A 27,476-nucleotide genomic window follows, 5' to 3' on the forward strand; every position below is an offset into this window, starting at 1 on the left:
CAGGAATTCTCCTGCCTCAGCCTCCCAAATAGCTGGGATTATAGGCATGCGCCACCACGCCGGGCTAATTTTGCATTTTTAGTAGAGACGGGGGTTTCTCCAGTTGGTCAGACTGGTCTCGAACTTCCGACCTCAGGTGATCCGCCCGCCTTGGGCTCCCAAAGTGCTAGGATTACAGGAGTGAGCAACCGCGTCCAGCAGCATTTTCTCCCCATTCGTTGTTTTATTTTATGCCACAACGAGAAGGCGGGGCTAAGCAAAGTAGGTTTTTGTTTTGTTTGGTTTTTTGGGATGGAGTTTCGCTTTTGTTGCCCAGGCTGGAGTGCAATGGCACCATCTTGGCTCACCGCAACGTCCGCTTCCTGGCTTTAAGCGATTCTCCTGACGCAGCCTCCCGAGTAGCTGGGATTACAGGCATGAGTTGCGCCACCACGCCTGGCTAATTTTGTATTTTTAGTAGAGACGGGGTTCCTCCATGTTGGCCAGGCTGGTCTTGAACTCCCTACTGCAGGTGATCCGCCCGCCTCGGCCTCCCAAAGTGCTGGGATTACAGGCGTGAGCCACCGCGCCCGGCCGCAAAGTAGGTATTTTTATTATAGTTTGTTGTTATTGCTGTCATTCCTATTTTGAGGTGATTAAGTGCCCTCCTGGGCCTGACTCGAAAAAGTGCACAGTCGGTTGCTCCTCCCTCGCCTCCATTCCTACTTCCAGGATGGCGGCTGCAGGTCACCTGACAAGAGACAAGGCGGGACGCCAGGCTAACAGTTTGTCCTCGGCGCGCCGCCGTAGCCCGCCGGCGGCCGCACGGTGGCCCTTCTCACCCACGCGCCAGAGTCGCAGTGGGCGGGCCTACGTGCTCCGCCCGCCGTGCGCCTGTCCGGCCCCCGCTAGCTCCGGAGTAACCCGCGAGCTCACACCGGCTTCTCTTTACCCTCAGCCTGCGCGCCGCCATCGCCGTCATGCTGGGCGCCGCTCTCCGCCGCTGCGCTGTGGCCGCCACCACCTGGGCCGGCCCTCGAGGCCTGCTGCACTCCGCCCGGACCCCCGGCCCCGCCGCGGGTAAGGTCCCTGCTTGCCACTGCCCGCGCCCTCGTGTCCTTGCGGTGACCTGGGCCCCCGCCGCCACTCCGGGGCGGGCTGTCCCCGGCCCAGCCCTTGCCTACAATGGTTACTGAACCCTGTGACCGCGGGCCGCCCTGGCCGCCGCTTCGAGTAGTGGAGGACCTGAGAGCGGTCCCCCGGGGCCTCCCTCCGGGCAACTTCCTGGCTCTGCCACCGCGGACAGGTCAGATGTGGACCTACTGTGAGCGCCGAGGAGGGGACGCAGCGCTCCCCTTCGGTTCCCGGGCCATGACCCTGCCCCGGCGCCGACCCTGCGGCCGCCTGACCGAGAGTGGCCGCCGCCGGCCTGCAGCGCCTCGGCGAAGGTGACATTGAGCCTTCGGGCGCGCCGCTCAGGGTCCGAGAATACAATATGCTTCCGTGAGGAACACAGAATTATACTTTTTAATCAGACATTTCTCGGTTAGCGTTTAGTGTGTCACCTTCACAGCCTTTTCTGTCATTTTTAGGGACTGCTGTGCCACGTTCTCATTCTTCCACGTTTAAAATAGATCGACGTGTGTGGTTGTTTCCTGATCTCCGGAAGTTTTGATAGGGCTTATGATAAAAATATCACTCTTTTGAAAATTGAATGCCACAGACTCGGGAATACTGGGTTTTGCAAGCATAGGAACGCTTCTTGTTTTTTCCCCTTTGGAATAGAAGCCTGATTGCTGGAGTATGAGACGTGCTGCTGATTCTTACTTTCTTTCCCCTTATATGTGTACTGGGAGATTTTGAGTCCACCACCGTAGAATAATTACAGTAATTGTACTTCGCTCTTGGTCCGTGATGATTATATAAGCTACATTTTGAAATTTAGCTCCGATGCATCCATATTATATTTTATTTTTGAACCCGCATCACTGGAAACTGTGCATGCATATTTAAACATAAGAACTCAGAAATTCATTTCAGGGTATGCTGAAGTTAATTTAAAAAAGAACTCGGCCGGGCGCAGTGGCTCATGCCTGTAATCCCAGCACTTTGGGAGGTCGAGGCGGGCGGATCACCTGAGGTCAGGAGTTCAAGACCAGCCTGGCCAACATGGAGAAACCCTGTCTCTACTAAAAATACAAAAAAATTTAGCTGGGTGTGGTGGTATGCCCCTGTAATCCCAGCTACTCGGGAGGCTGAGGCACAAGAATCGCTTGAACCTGAGAGGCGGAGGTGGCAGTGAGCCGAGATCGCGCCATTGCACTCCAGCCTGGGCGACAGAGCGAGACTCCATCTCCAAAAAGAAAAAAAAGAATTCAGAAACTCAAAACTAATAAGGTTGTTGCCTTGACTAAGTGTTTTAACACTTCAGAACCTAAATAATATGTTTTGCTTCATTCATTTTAGACTTTATCTTTTATCATTTGTCATAGAACCGTAAGGCTGGAGGGTACTTTATTTTTGTTTATTTTTAAAGTAGAGACGGAGTGTCCCTATGTTGAACTCCTGGGCTCAGGTGATCCTCCCACCTCAGCCTCCCAAAGTTTGGGGTTATAGGCATGAGCCACTGCAGCCAACCTAGAGTGTGCTTTAGAGATCGTGGAGACCATTTTATTGTATAGAAAAGGAAACCAAAATCCATCTTGGGAAACTGAATTCTTGTTTGTTTGTTTTTTTGGTTTTTTTTTTTTTTTTTTTTTGAGACGGAGTTTCGTTCTTGTTGCCCAAGCTGGAGTGCAATAGTGTGGTCTCAGCTCAAGCGATTCTCCTGCCTCAGCCTCCAGAGTAGCTGAGGTTACAGGCACCTGCCACCATGCCCGGCTAATTTTTGTGTTTTTAGTAGAGACGGGGTTTCACCGTGTTGGTCAGGCTGGTCTCGAACTCCTGACGTCAGGTGATCCACCTGCCTCAACCTCCCAAAGTGCTGGGATTACAGGCATGAGCCACCACGCCTGGCCGAAACTGACTCCTTTTTAATGGTGGAACCATTTTTGTTTCTTATAGTTATGTTTGGGCCATCCTGATGTTTGTTCAGATTTTGTGTTTTGCTAAAGTAACAGTACAATTTACATTTTTCATCCGGGCACAGTGGCTCATGCCTGTAATCCCAGCACTTTGGGAGATTGTGGTGGGTGGATCACCTGAGGTCAGGAGTTCGAGACCAGCCTGAACAGGGTGAAACCAGTCTCTACTAAAAATCCAAAAATTAGCCAGGTGCGGTGGCATGCACCTGTGGTCCCAGCTACTTGGGAGGCTAAGGCAGGAGAATTGCTTGAACCTGGGAGGCAGAGGTTGCAGCGAGCTGAGATTGCGCCACTGCACTCTAGTCTGTGCAACAGAGTGAGACGCCATCTCAAAAAAAAAATTTTTTTTTAATTAATTTTTTTTTTTCTGGAGATAGTTTCACTGTGTTGCCTAGGCTGGAGTGCAGTGGCACCATCACAGCTCACTGCAGCCTTGACCTCCTGGGACTTAACTCATCCTCCTGCCTCTGTCTCCCAAGTTGCTGGGACCACAAGGGTGCCCCACCAGTTTTATTTTTCATATTTTTCATAGAAACAGTATCTCCCTATGTTGCCCAGGCTGGTCTGGGAACTCCTGGGCTCAGGAGTGCCTCCAGCTTCCCAAAGTCCTGGGATTACTTTTTTTTGTTTTTTTTTTTGTTCTTTTTGTTTTTGAGACAGGGTCTCACTCTGTTATGCAGGCTACAGTGCAGTTGGCACAGCTCACTGCAGCCTTGACCTCCTGGGCTCAAGTCATCCTTCCACCTCAGCCTCCCAAAGTGCTGGGATTACAAGCGAGAGCCACTGTGGCTGGCCTCAATAACTCGTTAATGTGCCCTCATTCCTAGAGTTACCACCACCAAAATGTTCATTCTTTGGGCCTGTCTGGGTTGATTATGTATTAAATGGAAAACTATCCTATTTAACTAAATTTAAACCTGAAGGATTAATGAGCCCTTTTATTTTTCTATATATATTAGCCTTTTTTGTTTTTATTTATTTATTTGTTTTTTTGAGTCGGAGTCTCGCTCCGTCGCCCAGGCTGGAGTGCAGTGGCCAGATCTCAGCTCACTGCAAGCTCTGCCTCCCGGGTTTACGCCATTCTCCTGCCTCAGCCTCCTGAGTAGCTGGAACTACAGGCGCCTGCCACCTCGCCCGGCTAGTTTTTTGTATTTTTTAGTGGAGACGGGGTTTCACCATGTTAGCCAGGATGGTCTCGATCTCTTGACCTCGTGATCCGCCCATCTCGGCCTCCCAAAGTGCTGGGATTACAGGCTTGAGCCACCGCGCCTGGCCCGCCTTTTTTGTTTTTAAATGGAGTGCTTAACTGAATGCCAAAAAGCAGTGTTAGAAATAGCTTTTTAGAATGAAGCCCTAAAAATGTCCTCATTTTTCACAGCTGCTTCTTTTTTCTTTCTTTAGAACTTTCAGGTTACGTAAAAGCTCTGAGTAATTGTTTTCCAAAATAATTTGCCTTACAAGCTTCAATACTAGGTGGAGATCCTGTTCTTAAGTGGTGTGGGGTGTGTGGGGCAGAGAATGCTAGTATAGTTTACCTAAAAAAATATTAAGCATGTGGAGGATGTGTCCATAGCTAATAGAATAGATCCTGCTCTCCCCATGACTGGATTTAACAATATAATTTAAATCGTGTGGGGAGAGTCTGTTTTACCCCTTCAGAAAGAGATGTATGGGTTTTAAAATTTTTATTTATTTTAATTTATTTGATAGAGAGTATTGCTCTTTCACTTGGGCTGGAGTAGAGTGGTGCAGTCATAGCTCATTGCAGCTTTGTTGCCCTGGGCTCGAGGGATCCTCCTGCCTCAGCCTCCTGAGTAGGTGGGACCACCAAACCCCGCTAATTTTTAAAGTTTTTTGTAGAGAGTGGGGGTCTCTGTTGCCCAAGCTGGTCTCTCAGTCCTGGCATCAAGCGATCCTGCCTTGGCCTCTCAAAGTTCTGGGATTACAGGCGTGATCCACCGTGCCTGGTCTGTTTTATAAAAGAGTTTTTGTAATAGAACCAGTTTGTAATTTGGCTTCCAGAAGACATGTGATCAAATCCTTGAAGGTGGTGATCTCCTTGATTTGGAGTTGCTGTTGCTGGTCATCTTATTCACAGTTAGGAAACAAAGAATTGCACTCATGTAGTCAAATCCATGCCCAGCAGTGAACAAAAGGAATTGCGCTTATCATGAAGCAGTGTTCTGGATAGGACAGGTAATTACCTCTAGGGAAGGAGTACGTAGACCTTTTATTGGGTAAATACTTAGAAGTGGAATTACTGTGTTATATGGTAGGTTTGTGTTTAACTTGATAAGAAACTGCTTAAACAGTCTTCCAAAGTGATTGTATCATTTTATATTTGCATTTTAAGTATTCAGTTAAGGCTAGCTTTAGCTTTTGAAAAAGGTAGCTCATACATTTTTTTTTGAGACAGGGTCTCACTCTGTCTCCCAGGCTAGTGCCGCTGCTTCTGGCCCTAAGTTCTTGATAGTAGTGTGTTAGACGGTTGTTCTAATCTGTGTGTGTGTGTGTGTGTGTGTATATATATATATATTTTTTTTTTGAGCCACCGCACCTGGCCTTGTTTTCTGATATATTAAATTTGTATATTAGTCTTGTGAGACTTATTCAGTATTCATGTAGTTTTGATTAAATGTTCGCACTTACCAGATATATTTAGGTGTGGAGATCCATTTTTGTTGTAGAAATTAAGGCCGGGTACGGTGGCTCATGCCTGCAATCCCAGCACTTTGGGAGGCTGAGGCAGGCAGATCATGAGGTCAAGAGTTCGAGACCAGCCTGACCAACATGGTGAAACCTCGTCTCTACTAAAGTTACAAAAAATTATCCTGATGTGGTGGCACATGCCTATAATCCCAGCTACTCGGGAGGCTAAGGCAGGAGAATCACTTGAACCTGGAGGTTGAGGTTGCAGTGAGCCAAAATTGTGCCATTGCACTCCAGCCTGGGCAACAGGGTGAGACTCTGTCTCAAAAAAAAAAAAAAAAAAAAAAAAGAAATTAAAACGTATTCACTTCTAGTCCATTTATGTACATATTCCACTTCATTCTGGGCTTGGATTATGTAGGTAATTTAGGTCTCTGGGAAGATCTTTTCTGCTTTGGTTTTTTTCCTACTCTTCCTCCTGCCCGTTACTGCATTAAAGATATGTAGGATATTACTAACATTTAAATTTCAGAATATTCTTAGAACAACAATGTTGAGAGGTTTCTGGGTGAAGTTTAAAAAAAAAACTATATATATATATATATATATATATATATATATGTTAAAGCTGGGCACGGTAGCTCACGCCTGTAATTCTAGTACTTTGGGAGGCCGAAGTGGTAGGATTCCTTGAGGCTAGGAGTTCAAGACCAGCCTGGGCAACATATCAAGACCCCCATCTCTAAAAGTAAATAAGTGAAAATACTTTAAGTCTTAACTAGAAGTTACACCACACATATCTAAAACAGATAGTAGGAAATGTGATTTGAGATAGGTTTCATTTCTTTAAGTTATGATTTCTATAAATAGACAATCAACAAAGACATTTTTAGATAAGGATTAGTTTATAGCTACCATTTGTTTAATACTTACTGGTGCATAGTGTTAACCTACTTGTTTTCACATTTAATCTTTATAATCTGCTAAGGCGGGTAGTGTCCCCATTTTACAGATAAGGAAAATGAAACTTCAGTTAATTTTCCAGGGTCAAACAGTGAGAGTGAAGAGCCTAGAGGTATCTGGGCTCTAGGCTGTGCTGCATCCAATACCCCAAGATAAAATTTTCTGCCTCCTCTTATCCCCCTACCTGTTGCAGAGGCTGTTCAGAAGGAATTCAGATTTCCAAACTCAATTCAGTGTCCATTTGACAAGAGGAAAGAAAAAATGGAGCCGGGTGCAGTGGCTCACGTCTGTAATCCCAGCATTTTGGGAGGCTGAGGTGGGCAGATCACTGGAGGTCAGGAGTTCGAGACCAGCTTGGGCAACATGGTCAAATCCCGTCTCTACTCAAAATACAAAAATTAGCCAGGCGTGGTGGCACACACCTGTAGTCTTAGCTACTCAGAAGGCTGAGGCAGGAGAATAACCTGAATCCAGGAGGCAGAGGTTGCAGTGAACTGAGATTGTTCCACTGCATGTCAGCCTGGGTTACAGAATGAGACTCTCGATCTCCAAAAAAAAAAAAAGGAAATGATTTTCATACCATACTGTAAAGGATGTATTGATTGGGAGTCTCTCCTAGCCTTCAGAATGCTGCAGGCAAAAAAACACATGAAAATAGTTGTGTATCCTGTTTTCTTGACAGTGTTACATTTAAAATATTTCTCTTTTTCTTTGAGACGGAGTCTTGCTGTGTCGCCCAGGCTGAAGTACAATGGCGTGATCTCAGCTCACCTCAACCTCCGCCTCCCGGGTTCGAGCGATTCTCCTGCCTCAGTCTCCCGCATAGCTGAGATTACAGGCGCCTGTCATCATGCCCAGCTAATTTTTGTATTTTTAGTAGAGACAGGGCTTCACCATGTTGATCAGGCTGGCCACAAACTCCTGACCTCAGGTGATCCACCCGTCTCAGCCTCCCAAAGTGCTGGGATTACAGGTGTGAGCCGCTGCGCCCAGCCCAACATATCATTCCTTATAAAACAGCTATTTTGTATTAGGTATAGATTAGAGTGTATATTCCCTTAGGGGATTTATCAGAATCTTTAGGGAAGGGACTATCAAATAGTTTGATAAAGCAATTTGTATGTGTAATTTGTTAGGATGTGTAATTTATTTTGGAATATAATAACATGAAATTTTTTTTTTGTAATGTGTCAATGAAGTATATACGTTTGTTTAAGAACTTGAATGGGGCCAGGGCTGGTGGCTCACACCTGTAATCTCAGCACTTTGGGAGGCAAGGGTGGAAGGAATGCTTGAGCTCAAAGCGTTTGAGGCTGCAGTGAGCTGTGATTGCACCACTGCACTCCAGCCTGGGCATCAACAGAAGCGAGAGCCTGTCTCAAAAAAAAGAACTTGAACGGACATTAGCATTATTCTTAGTTTTTTGTTGTTGTTGTTGCTTTTTGTGTTTTTGTTTTGTTTTGTTTTGTTTCTTTTTTTTTTTTTTTTGAGGCAGGTCTCGGCTCTGTATGCCAGGCTGGAGTGCTGTGGCCGGGTCTCAGCTCACTGCAAGCTCCGCCTCCCGGGTTCCCGCCATTCTCCTGCCTCAGCCTCCCGAGTAGCTGGGACCACAGGCGCCGCCACCTCGCCCGGCTAGTTTTTTGTATTTTTTTAGTAGAGACGGGGTTTCACCGTGTTAGCCAGGATGGTCTCGATCTCCTGACCTCGTGATCCGCCTGTCTCGGCCTCCCAAAGTGCTGGGATTACAGGCTTGAGCCACCGCGCCCGGCCTTTTTTTTTTTTTTAAGGCAGAGTCTCGCTCTGTCACCAGGCTGGAGAGCAGTAACGTGATCTCGGCTCACTGAACCTATGCCTCCCGAGTTCAAGCAATGCCCCTGCTTTAGCCTACCAAGTTGCTGGAACTGCAGGCATGTGCCACCACACCCAACTAATGTTTGCACTTTTAAAAGAGATGGGGTTTCACCATGTTGGCCAGGATAGTCTTGATCTCATGACCTCGTGATCTGCCCGCCTCGGCCTCCCAAAGTGCTGGGATTACAGGTGTAAGCCACTGCGCCCAGACTATTCTTAGTTTTTTGTTTTTGTTTTTGTTTTTTTTGAGACAGAGTCTCGCTCTGTCGCCCAGGCCGGAGTGCAGTGATGCGATCTCGGCTCACTGCAACCTCCGCCTCCCAGGTTCACGCCATTCTCCTGCCTCAGCCTCCCGAGTAGCTGGGACTACAGGCGCCCGCCACCACGTCCGGCTGATTTTTTGTATTTTTAATAGAGACGGGATTTCACCATGTTAGCCAGGATGGTCTCGAACTCCTGACCTCATGGTCCGCCCACCTCAGCCTCCCAAAGTGCTGGGATTAAGGGCGTGAGCCACCGCGCCCGGCCCTATTCTTACTTTCTAGAGGTGGAGTGTCGCTGTGTTGCCAAGGCTGGAATGCAATAGCTGTTTTCTCAGGTGCTGTCATATTGTTAGCACCCTACAACATTGAACTCCTGGGCTTGGGCAATCTTCCTGCCTCAGCCTCTGAGTAGCTGGGACTACAGATGTGTGCCCCACTATGCCCACCTGGGACCTTTTTTTGTTGTTGTTGTTGTTGTTGTTGAGACGGAGTCTCGCTCTGTCGCCCAGGCTGGAGTGCAGTGGCGCGATCTCAGCTCACTGCAAGCTCCGCCTCCTGGGTTCACGCCATTCTCCTGCCTCAGCCTCCCGAGTAGCTGGGACTACAGGCGCCCGCCAACTCGCCCGGCTAGTTTTTTGTATTTTTTAGTAGAGATGGGGTTTCATCATGTTAGCCAGGATGGTCTCGATCTCCTGACCTCGTGATCCGCCCGTCTCGGCCTCCCAAAGTGCTGGGATTACAGGCTTGAGCCACCGCGCCCGGCCACCTGGGACATTTTTACTTAGGGATTAATACTCTGGTTACGTGTAAAAATTCAAACAATATGGAAGTATATAAAGTAGTTTTTACCTCTCACAGATAATCACTGTTAATTTAAAATCAGAGGGAACCACTGTTAATAATTTCAAGCTAGTATTATACATAAGGGAGAAAAGTATAAACATGCCTATGTAATACTTTTTGTTCTACTTGGTTTTATTTGCTTAATTTTAAAGATATCTTTCTATATCAATGTATAAGATGTACTTCCTTTGACCTGTTGAATATTTTATCTGCCACAACATATATAGTCGACTCAAAATTTAATGCATTAAACAAGATATATCAAGTACTGTTTGTGTACATTGAAGTTATGGTTCTTTCACATTGTAGCTATCCAGTCAGTTCGCTGCTATTCTCATGGGTCATATGAGACAGATGAGGAGTTTGATGCTCGCTGGGTAACATACTTCAACAAGCCAGATATAGATGCCTGGGAATTGCGTAAAGGTAATTGGAACATAAACATATTTGTCTATTTTTGTGTGTAAATATGAACTGCTTCTGCCCCTTTATTGAGAGCAACTGTTTTGAAAACATGCATCATTTAAACTAGTTACTCCATGCAACTTTCAGTTAGGAAAGTTACCTACAAAGCAGGATTTTAAGGCAGCACTATTGACATTTTGGGCCAGATAATTCTTTGTTGTAGGGGACTGTCCTTTATACTGTAGGATGTTTAGCATCACCTTTGGCCTCTACCTGCTAGAAGCCAGTACGTACACACTCATACCATGTGACCACCAAAAATGTCTCTAGACATTACCCAGTGTCTCCTGAAAACCACTGCTATAGCAATAAGGCTAGATGAGCAAAAGGTAACAGTTTTGTACATTTCAAAGAATTTACGGCCGGGCGCGGTGGCTCAAGCCTGTAATCCCAGCACTTTGGGAGGCCGAGACGGGTGGATCACGAGGTCAGGAGATCGAGACCATCCTGGCTAACACGGTGAAACCCCGTCTCTACTAAAAAATACAAAAAAACTAGCCGGGCGAAGTGGCGGGCGCCTGTGGTCCCAGCTACTCGGGAGGCTGAGGCAGGAGAATGGCGTAAACCCGGGAGGCGGAGCTTGCAGTGAGCTGAGATCCGGCCACTGCACTCCAGCCTGGGCGACAGAGCCAGACTAGTCTCAAAAAAAAAAAAAAAAAAAAAGAATTTACACAGGCCAGGCGTGGTGGCTCACGCCTGTAATCCCAGCACCTTGGGAGGCCGAGGCAGGCGGATCACGAGGTCAGGAGATTGAGACCATCCAGGCTAACACAGTGAAACCATGTCTCTACTAAAAATACAAAACAATTAGCCGGGCGTGGTGGCGGGCGCCTGTAGTCCCAGCTATTTGGGAGGCTGAAGCAGGAGAATGGCGTGAACCCAGGAGGCAGAGCTTGCAGTGAGCTGAGATCGTGCTACTGCACTCCAGCCTGGACGACAGAGTGAGACTCCGTCTCAAAAAAAAAAAAGATTAGGCCGGGCACGGTGGCTCAAGCCTATAATCCCAGCACTTTGGGATTTTGGGAGGCCAAGACGGGTGGATCACGAGGTCAGGAGATCAAGACCATCCTGGCTAACACGGTGAAACCCCGTCTCTACTAAAAAAATGCAAAAACCTAGCCGGGCGTGGTGGTGGGCACCTGTAGTCCCAGCTACTCGGGAGGCTGAGGCAGGAGAATGGCGTAAACCCGGGAGGTGGAGCTTGCAGTGAGCTGAGATCCGGCCACTGCACTCCACTGGGCGACAGAGCGAGACTCCGTCTCAAAAAAAAAAAAAATTTACACAAAGCAGTCATTTGGTTCCCTTCCCCTTTGGGTGATGGTTTAGGTTTTTTATTATTTTTGCATTGTTTTGCCCTGAATAAGTAAGTAAGTTAGAACTTGTGTTTCCTCAATTTGCAGATGCACACTTAGCATGAGTAAATTGTATTAAGTGTAGGGTAATTTATCTCAGACCAAAAATTCAATCTCAATGACTGCATCATATTCACTGGTATCCTTTGTTTAAGTATTTTAAAGTAATAAAAGCAAGAAACCTAAATGCTTTAAACTTCTCTGCAGAAATGTAATGATTCCCTTTTGCTACAACCAGTAGAATTCTTACTGAACAATCTGGAGTAGAAATAATAAAAAGAACAATTATGTGTTCCCATTAAAAGAATCTTAAATTTTATGATGTGTCATTTTGTGCAGATCTGAAAGTAATCATGCCCAGTCATTTTCTGGTTGAATGTTTATGAGTCTGTATACTAATGTTTCTCTATAATATCTCCTTAATGTCCTCATTTAGGCTTCATTAACTCTCCTTACTCATTTATCTGCCTGTTTTTAGGCTATTTTCCAGTTGAATCTCTTTTATTTTGGTTTTTTGTTTGTTTGTTTTGTGTGAGACTGAGTTTCTCTTATTGCCCAGGCTAGAGTGCAATGGCACGATCTCAGCTCACTGCAACCTCCACCTCCCGGGTTCAAGTGATTCTCCTGCCTCAGCCTCGCGAGTAGCTGGGATTACAAGCATGCACCACCACGCCCGGCTAATTCTGTATCTCTAATAGAGATAGGTTTCTCCATGTTGGCCAGGCTGGTCTTGAACTCCAAACCTCAGGTGATCTGCCCACCTCAGCCTCCCAAAGTGCTGGGATTACAGGCATGCGCCACCACGCCTGGCTAATTCTGTATCTTTAATAGAGATGGGTTTCTCCATGTTGGTCAGGCTGGTCTTGAACTCCAAACCTCAGGTGAGCTACTGGGCCCAGACTTGAAGCTCTTTTAAAGCATCCAAAACGTGTTCATTGTACTAAGAGCTAAAGATAGGAGGGCTGGGTGGGGTGACTTACACCTGTAATCCCAGCACTTTGGGAGGCCAGCGCAGGTGGATCACGAGGTCAGGAGTTCAAGACCAGCTGGGTCAAGATGCTGAAACCCCGTCTCTACTAAAAATACGAAAATTAACTGGGCGTGGTGGCACCCGCCTGTAATCCCAGCTACTTCGTAGGCTGAGGCAGGATAATCGCTTGAACCTGGGTGGCAGAGGTTGCAGTGAGCTGAGGTGGAGCCACTGAACTCCATCCTGGGCGAAAGAGCAAGACTCCGTCTCCAGAAAGAAAGTTAGGAGTTGAAAATGACTCTCTTGTTTGAAAAGAAACCAGCTAATTATTATGAAAATAGTGTTTGCATTTAAGAAAACTCTTAGGGTTTTTTATGGCCAGGAGCTGTGGCTCACGCCTGTAATCACAACATTTTGGGAGGCCAAGGCAGGCAGATCACCTGAGGTCGGGAGTTTGAGACCAGCCTGACCAACATGGAGAAACGCCTGTTCTATTAAAAATACAAAATTAGCTGGGCGTGGTGGCACACACCTGTAATCCCAGCTACTCAGGAGGCTGAGACAGGAGAATCGCTTGAACCCGGGAGGCAGAGGTTGTGGTGAGCTGAGATCACGCCATCGCACTCCAGCCTGGGCAGCAAAAGCAAAACTTGGTCTCAAAGAAGGAAAAAAAAACTCAGGGTTTTTTCCTTCAATCTGCATGCTGTTGCGTGCTTTCTTTCCATTAATTCACTTAGGGAGATCCACTGTGATCTTATTATCTAGAATTTGTTAAAGGTAGATTTCTCTCATTTTATAGATAAGAGAATGGAGACCCAGACACATAAGATCATACGTCAGTGATTCAGTAAAAATGTAAATAACTTATAGTTTAAGTGAGGCTCTTTGAGGTTGACATGGCCCTTCTTTTTAATTTTGCAGGGATAAACACACTTGCTACCTATGATCTGGTTCCAGAGCCCAAAATCATTGATGCTGCTTTGCGGGCATGCAGACGGTTAAATGATTTTGCTAGTACAGTTCGTATCCTAGAGGCTGTTAAGGTCAGTGAAATAATAATGCTAAAATTGTTCTGTAAATGAGTGGGCTATTGCTGAGGTATCAGCATATTCTATATTTTTGAATTGGTTAAAATGCCTAAAATGAGTCTTTATATAACTAGAAGGAATGTACATTGCAGTTAAAATCTTTCTAGAGGCTACTTTGGCAGCATTTATTCAAGGCCTTACAAATTGTACATGACACACTTTTGTTCAGCAATTCCATTTAAGAATTTATCTTTTTTCTTTTCTCTCTCTCTTTTTCTTTTTCTTTTTTTTTTTTTTTTTTTTTTTTTTAGAATTTATCTTGGCCGTGTATGGTGGTTCACGCCTGTAATCCCAGTACTTTGGGAGGCTGAGGCGGGTGGATCACCTGACGTCAGGAGTTTGAGACCAGCCTGGCCAACATGGAGAAACCTATCTCTATTAGAGATACAGAATTAGCCGGGCGTGGTGGTGCATGCTTGTAATCCCAGCTACTCGCGAGGCTGAGGCAGGAGAATCACTTGAACCCGGGAGGCGGAGGTAGCAGTGAGCTGAGATCGCGCCATTGCACTCCAGCCTGGGCAACAAGAGAGAAACTCCGTCTCTTAAAAAAAAAAAGAATTTATCAAGGAACAATTAAGGGTATATAAAGATTTAACTACAAAGTGTATTCATCTTCTTGCTATTTGTCATAAGAAATGTTAGAAATTCTTAAGAGGTAACTTCCCAGAACTGGTTATACTACACAACTATTGATACTGTAGAAATGTGTTTGACTTTAAACATATTTGCGTCTGCTGGGCGCGGTGGCTCATGCCTGTAATCCCAGCAATTTTGGGAGATGGAGGTGGGTGGATCCCCTGAGGTCAGGAGTTCGAGACCAGCCTGACCAACATGGAGAAACCCCATCTCTACTGAAAATAAAAAGTTAGCCGGGCATGGTGGTACATGCCTATAATCCCAGCAACTCGGGAGGCTGAAGAAGGAGAATTGCTTGAACTCAGGAGGCAGAGGTTACAGTGAGCCAAGATGGCACCATTGCACTCCAGCCTGGGCAACAAGAAAGAAAAACTCCGTCTCGGCCGGGTGCAGTGACTCACGCCTGTAATCCCAGCACTTTGGGAGGCCGAGGCGGGCGGATCATGAGGTCAGGAGATCGAGACCATCCTGGCCAACATGGTGAAACCCCGTCTCTACAAAAAGAAATACAAAAAATTAGCTAGGCATGGTGGCAGGCGCCTGAGGCAGGAGAATGGCATGAACCCAGGAAGCGGAGCTTGCAGAGATTGTGCCACTACACTCCAGCCTGGGCGACAGAGCCAGACTCTTGTCTCAGAAAAAAAATAAAAATGAGAGAAACTCCATCTCAAAAAAATACATATACATTATATTAAAACATAGGAGGATATATACCAATTTTCCTCCCTCTTATTTGGTTATAATTTCTGAGTTTATATATTTTTTTGAGACAGAGTCTTGCTCTGTCGCCCGGTCTAGAGTGTAGTGGCGTGATCTTAGCTCACTGCCATGTCTGTCTCCTGGGTTCAAGTGATTCTTCTGCCTCAACCTCCCGAATAGCTGGGATTACAGGCACCCGCCACCACGCCCAGCTAGTTTTTTTTATTTTTTAATAGAGATGGGGTTTCACCAGGTTGGTCAGGCTGATCTTGAACTCCTGACCTCAGGTGATCCACCACCTCAGCCTCCCAAAGTGGTGGGATTACAGGCGTGAGCCACGCTGCCCGGCTGAGTTTTTTTGTAATAAATACATTGCATTTTTAAAAATACAATTTTAAAAAGTACAATTAAGGAGCTCTAGAGTTTTTTGAAGGCAGAAGAAGAGCAACTTGGCACTTTTTTTTGTTTTTTTGAGACAGAGTTTCACTCTTGTTGCCCAGGCTGGAGTGCAATGGCGTGATCTTGGCTCTCTGCAACCACCACCTACCAAGTTCAAGCGATTCTCCTGCCTCAGCCTCCCGTGTACCTGGGATTACAGACAAATTTTACCACGCCTGGCTAATTTTGTATTTTTAAGAGACGGGGTTTCTCCATGTTGGTCAGGCTGGTCTCAAACTCCCAACCTCAGTTGATCCGCCCACCTCAGCCTCCCAAAGTGCTGGGATTAGTCATGAGCCACCACGCCCGGCCGACACTTTCTTAGTTCTTTTGACTTTTTATTAATTTCTGAGGAATCTTGTGACAGCACAGGTGTAACTATAACAGTGAATAGTCTCCAGCCCTGGATATATGTATTCTCAAAGTACAGCTTTCCATGAAAAGATACTATGGTCTGTAAAAAAAGAAACTCAAGGTCTGTTAACTACGAAAGTGTGACATTACTTTATCTATAATGGGTAAGATAATTAAGGGTTCTGTAGGCTATCAATCCATTCAACACTGGTAGTTAATTCAGTTAGGGTCTCAAATTGGAAGCAAATGAAAAAACTTTTCCCGTGTTAACTTAATTATTCGTGTTGCCTGCTGGGCATGTCTAATTGCCTTCACAAATTTCTGTCATCACTACCTTCTTTTCCAGTAATTCTAGACTTTAAGATGTTTTTTCTGGATTTAGTCCAATTGCAGTTATTCTCAAGGTATCTCAAAAACCTCCCTTGAACAGTACATATATAAGTTGCCCTCTTTATTTTTATTTATTTATTTATTTATTTAATTTTTTATTTTTTTGAGACGGAGTCTTGCTCTGTCACCCAGGCTGGAGTGCAGTGCCACGATCTCAGCTCACTCCAACCTCTGCCTCCCTGGTTCAAGCAATCCCAAGTAGCTGGGATTACAGGGGCATGCCACCACACCCGGCAAATTTTTGTATTTTTAGTAGAGACCGGGTTTCACCATGTTGGTCAGGATGGTCTCAAACTCCTGACCTTGTGATCCACCTGCGTCGGCCTCCCAAAGTGCTGGAATTACAGGCATGAGCCACAGCACCCAGCAAGTTGCCCTATTTATTGAACAAATGTGTTAACTTAAAAGTAGATGACCTTTTTTTTTTTTTTTTGAGACAGTCTTGTTCGGTCACCCAGCCTGGAGTGCAGTGGCGTGATCTCGACCCACTGCAACCTCTGCCTCCCAGGTTCAAGCCGATTCTCCTGTCTCAGCCTCCCAAGTAGCTGAGGTTACAGGCATGTGCCACTACACCTGGCTGATTTTTGTATTTTTAGTAGAGATGGGGTTTCACCATGTTGGCCAGGCTGGTCTCAAACTCCTGACCTCAAGTGATCCACCTGCCTCGGCCTCCCAAAGTGCTGGGATTATAGGCATGAGCCACTGCGCCCAGCTGATGACCTGTATTATTAATTCTGCCCTGCTTGCCTCTGCATATGTAATTAAAAGCATTTTTTAAGTTCATTTCATGAATTAATAGACATGGCTTTTGAGAGTTAAATGTGAATATTCTTTTTGCCATCAGGACAAAGCAGGACCTCATAAGGAAATCTACCCCTATGTCATCCAGGAACTTAGACCAACTTTAAATGAACTGGGAATCTCCACTCCGGAGGAACTGGGCCTTGACAAAGTGTAAACCCCATGGGTAAGCGAGAAACCACTGAAGAAGGCAGGAAGACAATCCAGAGAGGTGTGGGTGGATGACATTTAAGTGTGCTGTGGTAAGACCTTTCAGTGTTCTTGTTAGGGACTACAGGATGCATGCCACCTCACCTGGCTAGTTTTTGTATTTTTTAGTAGAGACAGGGTTTCACCATGTTGGCCAAGCTGGTCTCAAACCCCTGACCTCGTGATCTGCCTGCCTTGGCCTCCCAAAGTGCTGGGATTACAGGCTTGAGCCACTGTGCCTGGCATCATTGTTTTCTTACGGGTATAAAGGCAAAAGCCACCTTAATTAAAGAAAAATCTTTATAAAATATTTTAGCCATAAACAGTAGCATAGTACAGGGAGTCTGTGTACACATATCCAGATTTTCAGATACTTTTATTGTTGCCACATTTGCTTTGGTGTTTTTAAAGTATTTCTGTTTGGGGTGGGCACTGTGGCTCACGCCTGTAATCGCAGCTTTTTGGGAGGCCAAGGCGGGCAGATCACAAGGTGAGGAGTTCAAGACCAGCATGGTGAAACCTTGTCTCTACTAAAAATACAAAATTTAGCCGAGTGTGGTGGCATGCGCCTTTAGTCCTAGCTACTCGGGAGGCCAAGGCAGGAGAATCGCTTGAACCCAGGAGGCAGAGGTTGCAGTGAGCCGAGACTGCGCCATTGTACTCCAGCCTGGGTGACAAGAGTAAGACTGTGTCTCCAAAAAAAAAAGAAGAACTTGGCTGGCAACAATGGCTCATGACTGTAAGCTCAGCATTTTGGGAGGCTAAGGTGGGAGGATTGCTTGAGTTGAGGAGTTTGAGACCGGCCTGAGCAACATAGTGAGACCCTGTCTCTGTTAGTTAATTAAATACATACATACATACATACATACGTACATACTACAAACAAAAATACTCAGAATTCAAGGAATTTTTATATTCAGTCTTCCTGTTGAGAAACTGAACAGAAAATGCCTAAAACTTTGTCATCTACTTTTAGGATTTTTTTTTTTTTTTTTTGAGACAGAGTCTCACTCTGTCACCCAGGCTGGAGTGCAGGGGCACGATCTTGGCTCACTGAACCTCCGCCTCCCAGGTTCAAACTGATTCTTGTACCTCAGCCTCCTAAGTAGCTGAGCTTACAGGCATGAGCCACCATGCCTGGCTAATTTTTGTATTTTTAGTAGAGACTGGGTTTCACCATGTTGGCCAGGCTGGTCTTGAAATCCTGACCTCAGGTGATCCACCCACCTTAGCCTCCCAAAGTGCTGGGATTACAGGTGTGAGCCACCGTGCCCAGCTGGGATCTCGTTTTAAAGCTTGCTTTTTTTTTTTTTTTTTTTTTTTTTGAGACGGAGTCTCGCTCTGTCGCCCAGGCTGGAGTGCAGTGGCGCGATCTCGGCTCACTGCAAGCTCCGCCTCCCGGGTTCACGCCATTCTCCTGCCTCAGCCTCCTGAGTAGCTGGGACTACAGGCGCCCGCCACCGCGCCCGGCTAATTTTTTGTATTTTTAGTAGAGACGGGGTTTCACCGTGGTCTCGATCTCCTGACCTTGTGATCCGCCCGCCTCGGCCTCCCAAAGTGCTGGGATTACAGGCGTGAGCCACCGCGCCCGGCTAAAGCTTGCTTTAAAGGAGTGGTATTTTTGTTTGCTTTTATTTAATTAATTTATTTATTTTTAATTTTGTTATAGAGACAGGGTCTCACAATGTTGCCCAGGCTGTTCTCAAACTCCTGGGCTCAAGTGATCCCTCCACCTTGGCCTTCCAAATTATTTGGGTTTCAGGTGTGAGCCAAAAGCAATGGTCTTTTCATTTTATCTTTGTCCCCCTCCTCACCAGCACAGCCTCCCTGAAGTAGCTCATCTTTATAATATATGCAATGGTTTTGACTTCTATGAGTACTTACAGAAAACTAGTTGTGCAGAATGGAAATTTTCCTAGTTATACTTTTGAAGCTCTTGCTTGCTTGTTTTGTTGTTGTTGTTTTGAGACGGAGTCTCACTCTGTCATCCAGGCTGGAGTGTAGTGGCACGACCTCTGCTCACTGCAACCTCTGCCTCTCAGGTTCAAACAATTCTCATGCGTCAGCCTCCCTAGTAGCTGGGATTACAAGTGCCCACCACCATGCCCGGTTCATTTTTGTATTTTTATTAGAGACCGGGTTTCGCCATGTTGGCCAGTCTGGTCTTGAACTCCTGACTTCAGGTGATCCGCCTGCCTCAGCATCCCAAAGTGCTGGGATTATAGGTGTGAGCCACCGTGTCTGGCCCTGTGGTTCATATTCTATAATAGACTCCTAAAAGTTTGTTTTAGTTTTATTTAGTATTATTCCGAGGGGTCTAGGAGATCTTTTTTATGTAAGATATATTCTAGCTATACTGACTTTTTCTTTTTCTTTTTTTTTTTCTTTTTTTTTGGAGACAGAGTCTTGCTCTGTTGTCCATGCTAGAGTGCAATGAAGCGATCTTGGCCCATTGCAACCTCCGCCTCCCGGTTGAAGCGATTCTTGTGCCTTAGCCTCCCGAGTAGCTGGGACCACAGGCGTGGGCCACTACACCAGGCTAATTTTTTGTATTTTAGTAGAGACGGGGTTTCACCGTGTTGCCCAGAGTGGTCTCGAACTGCTAAGCTCAAGCAATCTACTCGCCTCGTCTTCCCAAAGTGCTGGCATTACAGGCGTGAGCCACTGTGTCTGGCCCAAAAAAAAATATTTTTGAAAAATGGCAGGCCGGGCACGGTGGCTCAAGCCTGTAATCCCAGCACTTTGGGAGGCCGAGACGGGCGAATCACGAGGTCAGGAGATCGAGACCATCCTGGCTAACATGGTGAAACCCCGTTTCTACTAAAAAATACAAAAAACTAGCCAGGCGAGGTGGCGGGTGCCTGTAGTCCCAGCTACTCGGGAGGCTGAGGCAGGAGAATGGCGTAAACCCAGGAGGCGGAGCTTGCAGTGAGCTGAGATCTGGCCACTGCACTCCAGCCTGGACGACAGAGCCAGACTCCGTCTCAAAAAAAAAAGAGAAAAATGGCAACTACTGAGTGCTTTTCTGATTGGGAAGGAAGTACCAATGGTATAAACAACAAAAAAACCACAAAGCTAGTCCCTTGTGGGTTGACAGTAGGCAGGATTAAGTAAGAGCAGTAAAGGGTACAGAGAGACGGTAATTTCCCTGGTTGTAGCGCTAATGGTTATTTTTAAAAGATTTCTACCTTTTCTTTATTCTTTTCCCGGCTAATTCTTTGTGTTTTCTCTTACAGATGGGCTTCCCCACGGATTTATTGACACTGCTACTTGAGTGTGAACAGTTACCTGGAAATACTGATGATAACATATTACCTTATTTGAACAAGTTTTCCTTTATTGAGTACCAAGCCATGTAATGGTAACTTGGACTTTAATAAAAGGGAAATGAGTTTGAACTGAAATTAGGTATTTGTTTCATGTGTTTGCATTAATAAGCAGAAAATTAAGTGCCGTATTGGTTTCATGGTTTTGTTGGCCTCTCACATGCTGAGAGAACTGTGTTAATTCTCTGGAAATCATCTGACATGAAAATCAGTTTCATTAATATGTTTGGGTGCCCTAGCTGGTAAAGTAGCTGAAAGCCAGAAGTCGTTTATATAGAATTTTCTTGTTGACACCCTAGACTTAGGGGACTGGTTGTCTGTGGGGATGGATCAAATTGTGTACCTTTCCAAAACAGGTTTTAATGATGTTTAAAAGTGGTCACTGAGATAGTCTTGAGGATGTGCTATGCAGTAGCCAAGCCCTCTTATGGTGTGTTCCTCTCTTAGTGCTCCTTTCCTTCCCTACCTGTTCTTCCCTTGCAGTGGTGTATTAGCCTTGGATATTAAAACATTTGCTTTGTAAATTTGGAGGCATTCTGATTAAACAGCTGAGTAAAACAAATCCTGCTTGTGTTAGAAGCACCATAATACTAGAACTAGTTGCTGGATAAAGAGGTTCTAGATCTGGGTCACTTCCAGTATAGCCAGTCCAGACTGCAGTGTCAGGGAAATCGGATTAATATTAGCTTGAAATTCAGATGTCTGGCCAGGCGTGGTGGCTCATGCCTGTAATCCCAGCACTTTGGGAGGCCCAGGCAGGCGGATCATGAGGTCAGGATACTGAGACCATCCTGGCTAACACGGTGAAACCCCGTCTCTAGTAAAAATACAAAAAATTAGCTGGGCGTGGTGGCAGGTGCCTGTAGTCCCAGCTACTCGGGAGGCTGAGGCAGGAGAATGGCATGAACCTGGGAGGCGGAGCTTGCACTGAGCCAAGATCGCACCACTGCACTCCAGACTGGGTGACAGAGCAAGACTCTGTCTCAAGAAAAAAAAAAATTCAGATATCTTCTCTCCTAGAGCCATGTAAGGGACTGTAATTAAAATCAGTTTTGGTGAAGTTCTAATACTTTGAGACCTTTTATAAAACCCCCCTGCCCAGTTTTTAAGAAGTAGAAATGTGAAATAAACTAAAATGGCACATACGTTTAATGTATAGTTGGTAGGCTGTGGTTCTTAGGTTTGGTCCCACTGTGGGCCAGTGCTTTCTTCCTCACTGCAAAATGAGTAAAAATGGTCTCTGTTCCTCATGTCATGGGAGGAGCAAAGGAAGGAACATAGGTTCACAGTTATCTATGAGGGTGAGATAAATGCTGTGATGGTCTTCATGCTACAAAAATTTATCGAACACCTACTGTATAACAAACATGCCAGGCACTGAAGGTAAAGCAGTGAACAGGAGAGACAGTGAATATTGGAACCTGGAGACACTGGAGGTAGGGATAAAACTTAGGCACAGTGTAGTTATAACTTAATGGGGATTTTGAATTAGGGTAGTAGCCATAGGAATGGAAAGGGATGAATTTTGAGAATCACATTATTGAGGGTTGTTGATAACTAATTTGATGAGGGGAAATGAGAACTCTGGGAAGGCCATCTTGAGATTTGAGTGGTGGTACCATTCATACAGGAGTCAGCAAAAGGAGGAGCTTGATGCAGAGTGGAGAATTTGCTACATGTGATTCTGGATCTGTTAAATTTCAGACATCAATGCGCAAGTTACGCCAAGAGCTCTGAAAAGAGACTGAGACTAGAGAAAAGAATTTAAGGTTTGAAACAGCAAAAATTAAGACTTCCAAGGAGACTGGTTGGAGTCAGATGTGAACTAGGTTGAAGACTGAAATTGTGGGAGCAGGTACATTTAGAGTGAAAGAAGAGAGCAACATTAGTAAGGTATAACTTATATGCAGCCAAGTATGCAATTTTTTTTTTTTTTTGAGACGGAGTATGGCTCTGTTGCCCAGGCTGGAGTGCAGTGGCGGGATCTTGGCTCACTACAAGCTCCGCCTCCCAGGTTCACGCCATTTTCCTGCCTCAGCCTCCCGAGTAGCTAGGATTACAGGCGCCAGCCACCACGCCCAGCTATTTTTTTGTATGTTTAGTAGAGATGGGGTTTCACCATCTTAGCCAGGATGGTCCCAATCTCCTGATGTCGTGATTCGGCCTCCCAAAATGCTGGGATTACAGGCATGAGCCACCACGCCTGGTGTAAATCTTAAAGTATGTAGCTTGAGATTTTACATGTGTATACCTGTGAAATGCTGAATGGAGCCATTTTTGTGAGGATTAAATGACACTAAATGAAGCTAGTAAGCAAATACCGATGCTCAACAATTTTTTTTTTTTTAAAGACAGAGTGTCGCCGGGCGCGGTGGCTCAAGCCTGTAATCCCAGCACTTTGGGAGGCCGAGGCGGGTGGATCACGAGGTCAGGAGATCGAGACCGTCCTGGCTAACATGGTGAAACCCCGTCTCTACTAAATATACAAAAAAACTAGCCGGGCGCGGTGGCGGGCGCCTGTAGTCCCAGCTACTCGGAGGCTGAGGCGGGAGAATGGCGTGAACCGGGAGGCGGAGCTTGCAGTGAGCCGAGATCGCGCCACTGCACTCCAGCCTGGACTACACAGCCAGACTCCGTCTCAAAAAAAAAAAAAAAAAAGACAGAGTGTCACTCTGTTGCCCAGGTTGGAGTGCAGTGGCATGATTTTGGCTCACTACAACGTCCCCCTCCTGGGTTCAAGCGATTCTTGTGCCTCAGCCTCCCAAGTAGCTGGGATTACAGGCATGCACCACCATGCACTGCTAATTTTTGTAATTGTAGTAGAGATGGGATTTCACCATGTTGGCCAGGCTGGTGTCGAACTCCTGACCTCAGGTGATCCACCTGCCTCGGCCTCCCAAAGTGTTGGGATTACAGGCATGAGCCATCGCACCCGGCCAGATGCTCAAGAAATTTTAATTTATTGGCCATGTTTTTGTGGGCGGTTGAGGCCAAATTGCAGGAGGCGAAGGAGTGATCTTAGGCAATGAGGGTGATTTGAAAGATGGTGAGGGTTGAGGCATTGGCCTTTTACAAGCAGAAGATTTAGTATGTAGCTGGATAGAACTAGTAGATGGAAAGTGTTCTTGTTGCCTTTGCCTTTTTTTAAAATGTGTTTTTGTTTCGTTTTGAGATGGTCTTGCTCTGACACAGGCTGGAGTGCAGTGATGCGATCATGGCTTAATGTAGCCTCGACTTCCTGGGCTCCAACAATCCTTCCATCTTAGCCTCCAGAGTAGCTGGGACCACAGGCATGCACCACCACACCCGGCTGATTTTTGTGGTTCTGGTCTCATGTTGCCCAGGCTGGCGTCAAATTCCTGAGTACAAGCTCTCTGCCTGCCTTGGCTTCCCAGAGTGCTAGGATTACAGGTGTGAGCCACCACAGCCGGCCTCCTTTGTATCTTAGGTAAGGTTGAGATTTCAATGTTTTGTTTTACCTGATTCACTCATCTATACCCTTAGAAGGAAACAGGTACTCTGGTAAGGGGTTTTTTTTTTGTTTTTTGTTTTTTTGAGACGGAGTCTTGCTCTGGCACCCAGGCTGGAGTGCAGTGGCACGATCTTGGCTCACTGCAACCTCTGCCTCCCAGGTTCAAGCGATTCTCCTGCCTCAGCCTCCCAAGTAGCTGGGATTACGGGCATGTGCCACCACGCCTGGCTAATTTATTACAGCTTTGGTAGAGACGGGGTTTCACCATGTTGGCTGGACTGATCTTGAACTCCTAGCCTCAAGTGATACGACCCACCTCACCCTCCAAAGTGCTGGGATTACAAGCGTGAGCTACTGTGCCTGGCCTGCTCTAGGAATTTTTTACTTTTTTTTTTTTTTTTTTTTTTATTGAGACGGAGTCTCACTCTGTCGCCCAGGCTGGAGCACGGTGGTGCGATATCAGCTCACTACAACCTCCACCTCCTGGGCTCAAGCAGTCCTCCTATCTCAGCCTCTGAGGAGCTGGTACTACAGATGCATGCTACCACGCCCAGCTAATTTTTGTTATTTTTTTGTAAATCATGTTGCCCAGGCTGGTATGGATTGGGTTTTTTTTGTTTTGTTTTGTTTTGTTTTGTTTTTGAGACAGAGTTTCGCTCTGTCGCCCAGGCTAGAGTGCAGTGGCGCGATCTCTGCTCACTGTAAGCTCCACCTCCTGGGTTCACACCATTTTCCTGCCTCAGCCTCCTGAGTAGCTGGGACTACAGGCGCCTGCCACCTGGTGTATTTTTAAATGGTTGAAAAATCAATGAAAAGTATTTTGGCCAGGCGCAGTGGCTCATGCCTGTAATCCCAGCACTTTGGGAGGCCGAGGTGGGTGGATCATGACATCAGGAGTTCGAGACCAGCCTGGCCGGTATGTTGAAACCCTGTCTCTACTAAAAATACAGAAATTAGCTGGGCATAGTGGCGCGCACCTGTAGTCACAGCTACTCGGGAGGCTGAGGCAGAAGAATCGTTTGAACCCGAGAGGTGGAGGTTGCAGTGAGCCGAGATTGTGCCACTGTACTCCAGGCTGGGCAACAGAGTGAGACTCCGACTCAAAAAAAAAATTTTTTTTCATAATATATAAAAATTGTATGAAATTCAGAATATGAGCCGGGCGCGGTGGCTCACACCTGTAATCCCAGCACTCTGGGAGGCTGAGGCGGGCGGATCACAAGGAGAGGAGGTCGAGACCATCCTGGCTAACTTGGTGAAACCCCCGTCTCTACTAAAAATATAAAAAATTAGCTGGGCGTGATGTCCAGTGCCTGTGGTCCCAGCTACTCGGGAGGCTGAGGCAGAAGAATCGTGTGAACCTGGAAGGCGGAGGTTGCAGTGAGCCGAGATTGCGCCACTGCACTCCAGCGTGGGCAACAGGGCGAGACTCCGTCTCAAAAAAAAAAAAAAAAAAAAAAAAAAAAAGAAATTCAGAATATGGTGTCCGTAAATAAGGTTTTATTGGAACACAGTCACACTCCCTGTTCATTTACATATTATCTGTGGCTTCTTTTTTTTGCTTTTTAGTAAATTATGGTAAGATCATACATAAAATTTGCCATCTTGATGAATTTTTAGTTTGTAGTTCAGTGGCATTAGGTACATTCACATTGTGCCTTATGCATGGCTGCTTTTGCATTAAAATGACATAGTGTAATTGGACCAGTGAGTACTTACTATTTGCCTGTTTACAGAAAGTTTGCCCACCCTTAATCTAAAATAATAGAAATAATTTTCACAAGAAGCAAACTTACAAAAATCACAAGGCATGTTACTAGGAGGCAAAAGTGACTAGATAAATTCAATCTACTGGTGATTTTGTCTCATCAGACTTTCTTCACACACATACCCATCAGGCAAATTGAATCAACTCCTTTGCTGTGCTGGAGAAAGTAGGTACATCTTGGCCAGGCACAGTGGCTAACGCCTGTAATCCCAGCACTTTTGGAGGCTGAGGCAAGTGGATCACCTGAGGTCCGAGGTTTGAGACCAGCCAGCCAACATGGTGAAACGCCATCTCTACTAAAAATACAAAAAATTAGCTGGGTGTGGTGGTGAGCACCTATAATCCCAGCTACTCGGGAGGCTAAGGCAGGAGAATCGCTTGAACCTGGGAGGCAGAGGTTGCAGTGAGCCGAGATCATGCCATTGCACTCCAGCCTGGGTAACAAGAGTGAAACTCCATCTCAAAAAAAAAAAAAAAAGTAGGTACATCTAGTAGGTGGATCCTAGCTCTACCTAAAGAAGCAGATGGGCCAGGTGCAGTGGCTCATGCCTGTAATCCCAGCACTTTGGGAGGCTGCGGCGGGTGGATCATGAGGTCAGGAGTTCAAGACCAGCCTGCCCAACATGGTGAAACCCCATCTCTACAAAAATACAAAATTAGCTGGGCGTGGTGATGCACGCCTGTAGTCCCAGCCACTCGGGAGGCTGAGGCAGGAGAACTGTTTGAACCTGGGAGGCAGAGGTTGCAGTGAGCCGAGATCGTGCGACTGCACTCCAGCCTGGCGAGAGAGCGAGACTCTGTCTCAAACAAAGAAGTAGATGATAAATATGAGGATCCTTCCACAGCTTGACTTGGATGGACAGGGCTTCTACCCTAGATGGGGTCTCTAGCCTTTTTCTTTCCTACACTTTGTTTTAGTAAATTTCAAAGCAATTAATAGTTTGTCACATTTGTTTATATGTTATATATCTACAGACGTTACTTCACCCCTGAATACTTCAGCAAAAATCTGAGAAAAAGGACTTTTGCCTCCTACATAAACACAATTCCGTTCTATTCTAAGAAGTTTAGCATCAGGCTGGGCACAGTGGGTCACGCCTATAACCCCAGCACTTTGGGAGGCCGAGGCGGGTGGATCACTTGAGGTCGGGAGTTCGAGACCAGGCTGACCAACATGGAGACACCCCGTCTCTACCAAAACTACAAAAATTAGCTGGGCGTGGTAGCTCATGCCTGTAATCCCAGCTACTCGGGAGGCTGAGGCAGGAGAATCGCTTGAACCCGGAAGGCGGAGGTTGCAGTGAGCCGAGATCGTGCCATTGCACTCCAGCCTGGGCAACAAGAGTGAAACTCTATCTAAAAAAAAAAAAAAAATTTAGCTTCAAATACATACAGTCCACATTTCTGAAGAGTCCAGGCTACTTGTAGAATGTCCTGTAATCTGCCTGTGTCTGTTTCCTAATTATTCAAATCCAGCTAAACATTTTTGGCAAAAATACTATGTGAAATTCCAATTGTATCCCCTCAGGAGGGACATGATGTCAGTTTGTCCCCATGTCTTTTTATTACATACACCTACCAGCTGATGGAAGGCAGCATAATGTAGCAGTAAGATGAGAAAATGGGGTTTGGATTCAGACTTGTGTTCAAATCCTAGTCTACTGTATAACAGCCATATGGCTGTATAAGTTGCCCACCTTTCCCGTCCTTTGGTTTCCTTATCTAAAAATGGGAGCCACCTCACAGGGATATAACAAGAATGAAAAGTGAGCAGATTATATCCTATTTGTTATAATCATTTTTTTGGTCGTGCTTGGGAAAATGGCTTAAGCCCAGTCATTTTCTCCTAAGCTTTGTTAACTATCACTTCAGTTTTTCCTGTCTGTTTGTTTAATTG

At 45.9% G+C, this 27,476-nt stretch overlaps 1 protein-coding gene across 3 annotated transcripts; it reads left to right on the forward strand.

Annotated features, from left to right (window-relative positions):
* The first annotated feature begins 810 nt into the window (after positions 1-810).
* COX5A (cytochrome c oxidase subunit 5A) lies at positions 811-20,417 on the forward strand. 3 transcript variants are annotated; one of them, XM_009210650.1, is made up of 5 exons: positions 811-1,059; positions 9,941-10,057; positions 13,340-13,461; positions 16,868-16,990; positions 20,250-20,417. In XM_009210650.1, exons 1-4 carry the CDS (start codon positions 960-962, stop codon positions 16,979-16,981), a joined length of 453 nt encoding a protein of 150 aa, XP_009208914.1. In that variant the 5' UTR covers positions 811-959; the 3' UTR covers positions 16,982-16,990; positions 20,250-20,417. The 3 variants fall into 3 exon arrangements, with proteins under 3 accessions (XP_009208914.1, NP_001266444.1, XP_031523612.1); XM_031667752.1 differs by lacking the exon at positions 811-1,059 and adding an exon at positions 1,150-1,285; NM_001279515.1 differs by lacking the exon at positions 20,250-20,417 and having other exon boundaries at positions 960-1,059; positions 16,868-16,981.
* Positions 20,418-27,476: the final 7,059 nt, after the last annotated feature.

The sequence above is a fragment of the Papio anubis genome, chromosome 7 (assembly GCF_008728515.1).
Source record: "Papio anubis isolate 15944 chromosome 7, Panubis1.0, whole genome shotgun sequence".
NCBI classification, from domain to species: Eukaryota; Metazoa; Chordata; class Mammalia; order Primates; family Cercopithecidae; genus Papio; species Papio anubis.

Bases quoted from the DNA above. Each gene is read 5' to 3' on its own strand.
- COX5A (XM_031667752.1), top strand. From the start codon at position 1,165: ATGGTTACTGAACCCTGTGACCGCGGGCCGCCCTGGCCGCCGCTTCGA. The intron at 1,286-9,940 runs GTCAGATGTGGA...TTCACATTGTAG, and splicing joins GGCTCTGCCACCGCGGACAG to CTATCCAGTCAGTTCGCTGC. The intron at 10,058-13,339 runs GTAATTGGAACA...TTAATTTTGCAG, and splicing joins TGCCTGGGAATTGCGTAAAG to GGATAAACACACTTGCTACC.